A 7676-nucleotide genomic window follows, 5' to 3' on the forward strand; every position below is an offset into this window, starting at 1 on the left:
CACAGCCAGATGCTGAGAGCCATTTCCTTGTAGTCCTGTGTCTACATACATGAACCATTAGATGTTATTGGAATGATTGTCAGCTCTGATAGTTTCATGTGTGTTTAGCTGGACGCTGTTTGATCCTCGACATGTTTAAAGGTGTCCAGTCCTGAGACACTGGGGCTGGAAACAGCTGTGATGTCATTGGACTGTCACACAGACAGAAGTGCATGAAGTGAGCAGCCGAGGAGCCGCTGATGTTTTGGATTCAACAGCATTTGAAAGGTCGACACAGACACATTTGCACACAGAAAGCTGAATCTGTCATATGCCACAGTGAACTCACTGTTCAGTGTTTTTCAGGAAGCTTCTTAACTGCCTCTGCTGCCAAACAAGCAGCTGATGTCCTTGAGAAGAAGCTGAAGAAGTCTTCAACAACAAATACAGGAAGTGGACTTTCAAATACTAGATTCACTTTAGACTCACAGAGAAATGACTCAACCAGCTGTGTTTGACTATATGAAAGGTCAGTGTGTGTCTGCACACAGACTGTTGTGTTGGACTGTTATTCAGTTGTCTGCTGAATGTTTTCAAATGTCTGCATCTCAGCTGTGATGAGGCTGGGGGTCATGGGAGGCCACCGTAGCAGCCTCTTCAACATCATGACATCATCATAAATGCTGCTGGACTGTCTGATGGGCTGACGGTGAAAAAGCCGTCGGGAAGGAAACAGAAGACATTTCAGAGGCTGCAGCAGATTTCTTTGATTCGGGGCCTTTTTCAGCTTTATTGGACAGAGCAGTGAAGATAAGTGACAGCAAAGCAGAGAGAAAGGGGGCGTGGCCCGGGTCAAAGCCAGGCCAGCTGCTCTCCACCTCGTGGTCACCTGCTCATCCTAGTGAGCTCCACCAGCAGCCCTTTCACACACTTTACACTGTCAAACACTGTGTGTGGACCTCAGCTAACAACAGGCTACATTTAAGTCTGGACTACATGCTTTTATATTGTTTTTATTCCATCAGCAGCTCAACATCATGAGCAGCTTTGACATAAAGACATCAAACTCAAGCTGACTTTAAACTACTTTTAATACAGGGGCTCAAAAACAACAACATCTTTATTATATATCAGGACAGAAAGTCATTTCATCTCAAAGGGAAACAGCTTTATTTGGAATAACCAGCACTATCAACTGGTTTGGGATCTCCACCAGTTTCATGTCTTTGCAGCTTCTCCAACAAAGTTCCTGTAAAATCAGCATGTTTGTCTTTATTGGTTTGATAGTGATTGATTATTCAGTCCCAATCTGCTGTCATCTAAAGAACAAAATGATGTTTCTATGAGTCACAAAGCTCCAGATGTTGTCGGCTTCACAAAGAAAACAAAGAACTTAAACACAAAGTGTTTGGAGCCAAAATGTTCCCAAGCTGCTCTTTTTGAAATGGCAGAGGTACAGTGGTGTCTAACAGCACACTGTGGAAGGCAAACATGTTATTGTTGGATGAAACTTCATGAATCCTTTGTAGATTTGAGCTGTTGGAGCCTTTCTTTTCTCTTCAGGTGTACAGATGCTGAGGAGGCAGGTGAAGCAGGTGGAGCTGTTGTGATGCTGGCAGAGGGTGTGTCTTAGTAACTCTGTGAGGCAGAACTGGATCCAACATTGTGGATGTGTTGATGTTGGAGCCATTAAGAGTCTCTGGCCACACTGTAGGATTTCCCTTTGATCCACTGTGGGGGCATTTTGGAGTCTGTCAGTGAAACTCTTCATGTTTGTGTTTGACTCCAGTTTATAGAAACAGAGAAATGTGTCATGCTTTTGTTCGGCCTCCACAAATACACACATTTGTTCATTGGTTGGACTTTTTGGAAGGAGACACATTGAAAACCATGTTAATAAGATCTTGTTGTTTCCTGTGGATCCGACACAGAGAGTGGACTTCAGACAGAAAGCGTGGAAGAGATTTTAGAGGCCGTGTGTGGCAACAGGAAGTTTCTGTGTGTTTGCTGATCTTACATGTGGAAAACAACACGTGATGTTTGTGAAGTTCTACAATGATCATTGTTCTCACAGCATTTTGAGTGGGAACAGTTCAAACTGGGAGTAGTGGGAGTTATTTACTGATTGAAACAAGCTGAATGTTTCTGTGACGATGAAGATCAGCAGCTCAGCTGATCAATGAACTGACATCTATCAGTCGTTTCATGAGATGAAGTCATCAGCAGACATTTGTTCTGACTGTGTGATGAATGTCAGAACGTCAGGGCTCTGCTTTAGTCACTGCTTGATGATCATTGGCTCATTGTTGAATCCAGGGGCCCAGTCTGACCTCTGACCTTTGCTGCAGGTCTTCTGTGTTATCTCCACTTTCATGTCTGATCTTCTGCTGTATCGTCCAAAATAAACATCTGGATCATTTCCAACACTTCAGCAGATCTTTAGTTTGGGCAGTGCAGCACAGAATAACACATATTGTACTATACTGCCCACTTCCTGATCTTATTGGATCTGTGTGTGAGGTTGGTGAAGGAAACACATGTTTACTGAGTGAGTCGCTGCCATTAGGAACTAGTTTTTATATCACAGCCTGGAAATCACACAGGACCATTTCTGCAAGTGAAAAGTCGTCATTGGAGGAAAATGATTGTGTAGTTTGTGCGACTGAAGAATTGTCCCAACTACATGTGCTGCTGACCCTTGACCTTTTCTTTAGGTGCACAGAGGAGTCTGTGGGAACATCCAGAACTGAGGCATCTTGTGTACAAACGTGTTCAGACCAGATGTCAAATGATGTCAGATGTCATCCGTGAATGGATGCAACTGTGGATCGTTCCAATAAAATGAGGCAGTTTTGTAAGTACAAGCCCACTACAACCCATCATCAACATTTTAAATTACATTATACATCTTCACTGATATAAAGCACCACTATTTTAACCTGATTCACTTTTTCCACCCTAACAGTTCATTCCTCAAATCAAACAAGATATTTGACCCTAAAAAAATGCATCAACAAATAATTTTGTAATAAAATATTTATTCTTCAACTTTTACAAGTGAAATCAAACAAGTGTGTTTAAGAGTGAAACCAGAGTGGAAGCTGCTCATATAGAGTCCAACCCAGGCTAAAGTAAGCTGAGTAGAGCAGCACCATCAAAGTGTCGGCTCTCTGAACACGGTGCAAGATCGCCATCTGCAGGACAAAACTAGTTTTTCTCGCCCTCCTCGTCAACATCAAGATGATGTCATCGTACAGCAACTGATTCCCTGTCCGTCTGGAACAAAGCATTTACATTAAAAAAGACATTTACAGAAAATACAAACACCAACAACACATCTCATCATCACATGATATTTTATTATTTATTATATTATATATTTTTATTGTACCATCAACATCAACAAATACCAGCATATTTTCTTTGAGATTGAGTAGAGTGGACCTTTCCCTTGGTTCACTTCCTGCTCGCAGCATCAGCTGACCTCTGACTTCCTGGTTAAGGTCTCTCAGCGTTGACTGGAATATCAAATCGGACTCACACCATGTTCTTGTAATGTGGTCATGTCTGTCCGCTGTTTGAAGAGCATCTCTGGCCTAAACACAATAGGAAGAACAACAACACGGCAAAAAAAAAACAACACATTTCCATATTAGATGAAGGGCACCGTAACTGGAAATGGTAACATTCATCTGATGCTGCTTTGGATTTATCTTCTGTTTTAGATCAACTTTGATCACTTCGACCCATCTTAAGTCCGTTTGTTCTTCTCACTCACTAACGTCTCGTATGATTTCAGATCCCTGCTGTTCCCCAGCTGCCCTGTAGGTGGCCTCAGTGTGTCTCACACCATTTACAGATGATTACAGGTCGTTTACAGTTCAAACAGGTCCAACATAAGAAATATGCAGAAAATATCCTGCTATAACAGTTTGGGTCAAAGTGCAGATGTTCCAGATGTTCTGAGTCTGTCTGTGTTTCATGTTAACATGTAGATGTTGGACCAAAGTGAAGCTTTTTGATGTGACAGCAGGAATGTGAAGTGTAACTCTGAGCTGTAGGAAATGAAACTAAACGGACTTTTTCTCCTTTATTTATAGGAAAGTGTAGGAGAGCAACAGATGAACAAGCGTTACTGTAACAGGAAACATCAGAGGACCTTTATGTTCATCATCATCACTGTTTCCTTGTTCTGTCACAAACACACAACACTTCCTGCTCTCTCTCTGATGGATCTGATTGGCTGTTTCATTCACAGGAGGTCAGGGCGTCACACAAACAGCTTTAACTGCACAACGACACACTTTAAATCATCTGCAGACAAACCTGTGTGTTTGATTTATGAAGAAATAATAAAGACGTGTGTACAGCTGTCCATGAAGCAGCTTCTCACACAAACTCTGACACTTCAGCCACTTTAATTCCTGCAAAGCTGCGTAATAAAGAGCTGTGACTGCTATGAGCTGCTGATGATGACTGCATGAAGCTCTCAGCTGAAGCTTCTTTCATTTATTTTAATGTTAATGTCGCCTTTTTAAGTCTGTGTGAGGATTTTAATGACACACATTAAAGGAGCTTCTTTGATTAGAACCAAATTCATGTTGATTTTCAGCCTGAAATGATAAAAACTTTAATAATTCTGTTTCTAATCATCAACCTGGAGACTAATGAAAAGTATAATAGTGAAAAAAAGCCTTTATTATTTGAGTAATGCCTGAATCTGCTCAGAGACGGAGACAACACAGAGGTGTTGATGACAGTTTGACATTAACTGAATTAAAAACTAGGGCTGTCAAATGATTAAAATTTTTAATCAGATTAATCACAGCCTAAAAATTAATTAATCATGATTAATTGCAACTCGAAATATGACCAAAATGTGTGCAAACATACGGACAGATAGCGGATTTTTACACACTTGTTAGTGTTATTTAATGCTAAGACCACGCTGAGTGGCCTGCGTTCACTCAGCGTGGTCTGACGTAGGCTGGGTGTTGTGCTGGAAGCGAATTAATCACAGCCTAAAAATTGATTAATCGCAACTCGAAATATATGTGTATATGTGTATATATGTGTAAAAATCGGGACAGATAGTGGTTTTTAACACACTTGTTTGTTTTATTTATTATTAATTGTGAGTACAAACAGTACAAGCAGAACAGGGCTTCAAATAATTGTGAGGGATTTTTACTGAATGTTTTCCACCCGTTTAAATCTAGCACATTGTTTTATCCATATACATCTTCAAGTTCACAGAACATAGGCCTAATTCAACAGGCAAAATAGAAAAAATCTCCAATCATCCTTTTGGGTAAGGTAGATTAGTGCAAAAAAATATGAACAACAGTGAAAAGTATTGTTTAAATCACATTCAACCATAGAACAAGCTCTAAACACACGGTCCTCTGGTCTACTCATCCTTCAGCCAGTTGCTGAGACAAACCAACTTGTCCACGTTCTCTGAGTGCAGAGCAGACCTCTTCTTGTTCACAATGTGCCCTGCTACAGAGAACAGCCTCTCACAGGGCACTGTGGAGGCAGGAGTGGCCAGGTATCTGCGAGCAAGGCGGGCCAGCTGGCTGTGGGCTCCTGCATGAGCTGCCCACCACTGTAAGGGACAGTCCTCTAAGGCAGTGCAGGGCTCTGCTCTGTAGCGCTGTATGGCTCTGTCCTGCTGTACCTCCTCCTCTGACTCAGAGTCAGAGTCCATCTGCAGCAGGCTCAGCCTCTTCTTGGCTGGACCTTCTTCTGCAGTGTGTGATCTTCTAGGAGAGTCTTCATGCAGCATGCCTGCCAGTGTGGTCCACACTGCTTCTCTGTCAGTCTTGGGCACACTGCGTAGGTCTTTAAAACGTGGGTCCAGTGCAGTTGCGATCTGGAGCCATGCATAGTTGGTATGTTCCTGGCGGGAAGCAAGGTCTTCCTTAAACTTCTCTTTAAACCTCACCACATATGCAGGGTCCTCATCAGTTACTTCCATGACACGGCGCAGGTGGCAGAAGGCTGGTAGAACTACAGAGCAGGAGACGTAGGCCTCTCCTCCCAGCAGTTCAGTCACATATCTGCAGTGGAATACACACACACACACACACACACACACACACACACACACACACACACACACACACACACACACACACACACACAGATAAGACAGCAAATTAAAAAAAGCTTTTTATTACTAGGTATTAAGACATTTTCATAATAACAAAACTGATTTAAGATGTATGTTTGATACATTTAATCTAAACCTACAATTATGGTCACAATGACAGGCTCACCTGCAGGGCTCTAGAAGTGTCTCCAGTCTCTGAAGTTTGTCCCACTCTGGAGGCGTCAGGAGGACAAGTTTATGCTTTTGTTTATCCAGAGTCGCGGTTACTGCAGTTTGGTTGCGGATCAAGCGCTTCACCATCTCCAGCGTGGAGTTCCAGCGCGTAGGCACGTCCTGGGCCAACGGCTCCTGCTTGCGCCCCAGTGACACCTGCTCTGCGTTCAGCTCTGCTGTGTTTGCTGGGCTGTGCTTAAAATGGCCAACAATTTTGCGACATTTGGCCAGCGCAGTGACAAAGCCACTGTCTGCGAGACTCACTGTGATGCATCTCTGTAGAATGTGCGCGGTACACGGCATGTGATTGAATGGCATGATGCGAGCCGCAGCGATCATATTGCGCGCACTGTCCGTGCCTACTGTTGTCACCTTCTCCTCAATTCTCCACCTGCGAGCAACAGTCTGGAACTGCTCTGCACAAGCCTCCGCAAAGTGCCGCTCTTCCGTTTTCATTATAGTCAGCGCAAAGGATGTCAGACCCCAGGCTTCAGTGATTAAATGCGCAGTAACTCCCAGGTAATTGTTATTACTCAATGATGTCCAGTGGTCTCCTGTCAGAGCCACGCATTCTGTGTGAACTAAAGCCTCTTCTTTTTTCTTTTTCTCCGTTTCATACAGTTCGTGGATTCGAATTGTTATTGTGCTTCTCGCTGGGGGCTTGTAGGACGCGTCCTGAGATGCAACCTTTAAAACATCCGCAAAGCCCTTGTCCTCCACAATGCTTAGTGGTCTACAGTCCTTTACTATCCATTTGGCTATATTGTCGGTCAGTTTGTCCAAAGAAGACTTACCGAGTGGCCTGCGTTCACTAAGAGTGGTCTGACGCAGGCCGGGTGAAGCTGCTGCCCCGACAAACGCGTGTTTGGCATTAAGGTGGTATTTTAAGGTCGAATTTGAACGGTGAAATTGAAACTCTTTACTACAGTGAGTGCAAATTACAACGCGTTTGTTTATTGTCCCATCTATGTTCTTCTTGTATTTGAATTCCCCATCCAGAAGGCCATCCTGTTCCTGCTTCTCCATTTTCAGTGGCGCGGTAAACAAATCAAGTGGAATTATGGGAGCGACTTTTTTTTTTTTTTATCTGCGTGTTGCGCTAAATAGTTAAATATTCTAACGTAATTAATTCCAAAATTTAATTATCGCAATTAACGCGTTAATTTCGACAGCTATATTAAAAACAAAGTGCTCTTATTGTGAAAATCTGCCTCCTACTTCTTTAAATCATTTTTATGTATTTTTTAACCTCACAGTGAAACATTGAGGCATTAATCTGACACAGTTTGATCAGCAGCTGTGTTTTCACTGACGTTTCACTTTGATTTGTTCAGACTGAGCAGAGAGGATCGGTTCTCTGTGTGCGCAC

General features: G+C 42.7%; 1 protein-coding gene and 1 long non-coding RNA gene across 2 annotated transcripts; both read right to left on the reverse strand.

The window, feature by feature from the left end:
- Positions 1-1052: 1052 nt before the first annotated feature.
- On the reverse strand, positions 1053-4618 carry LOC113036377 (uncharacterized). Its single transcript, XR_003274444.1, has 2 exons — positions 3390-4618; positions 1053-3255 (listed from the first exon to the last, which is right to left on the reverse strand). It is a non-coding gene; the product is annotated as an uncharacterized LOC113036377 (long non-coding RNA).
- A 168-nt stretch (positions 4619-4786) lies between these two features.
- On the reverse strand, positions 4787-7333 carry LOC113035738 (zinc finger BED domain-containing protein 1-like). The gene is made up of 2 exons (XM_026191382.1): positions 6261-7333; positions 4787-6041 (listed from the first exon to the last, which is right to left on the reverse strand). The coding sequence occupies exons 1-2, from the start codon at positions 7331-7333 to the stop codon at positions 5390-5392; spliced, it is 1725 nt and encodes a 574-aa protein (XP_026047167.1). The 3' UTR covers positions 4787-5389.
- Between the last annotated feature and the right edge of the window lie 343 nt (positions 7334-7676).

The sequence above is a fragment of the Astatotilapia calliptera genome, chromosome 14, assembly GCF_900246225.1.
Source record: "Astatotilapia calliptera chromosome 14, fAstCal1.2, whole genome shotgun sequence".
In the NCBI taxonomy this organism is placed as follows: Eukaryota; Metazoa; Chordata; class Actinopteri; order Cichliformes; family Cichlidae; genus Astatotilapia; species Astatotilapia calliptera.

What these genes read in the sequence shown, in the direction of transcription:
- LOC113035738 (XM_026191382.1), bottom strand. Translation starts at nt 7,333, where the DNA reads ATGGAGAAGCAGGAACAGGATGGCCTTCTGGATGGGGAATTCAAATAC. An exon ending in ACACTTCTAGAGCCCTGCAG is followed by an intron (nt 6,042 to 6,260) that starts GTGAGCCTGTCA and finishes ATTCCACTGCAG; the next exon opens with ATATGTGACTGAACTGCTGG.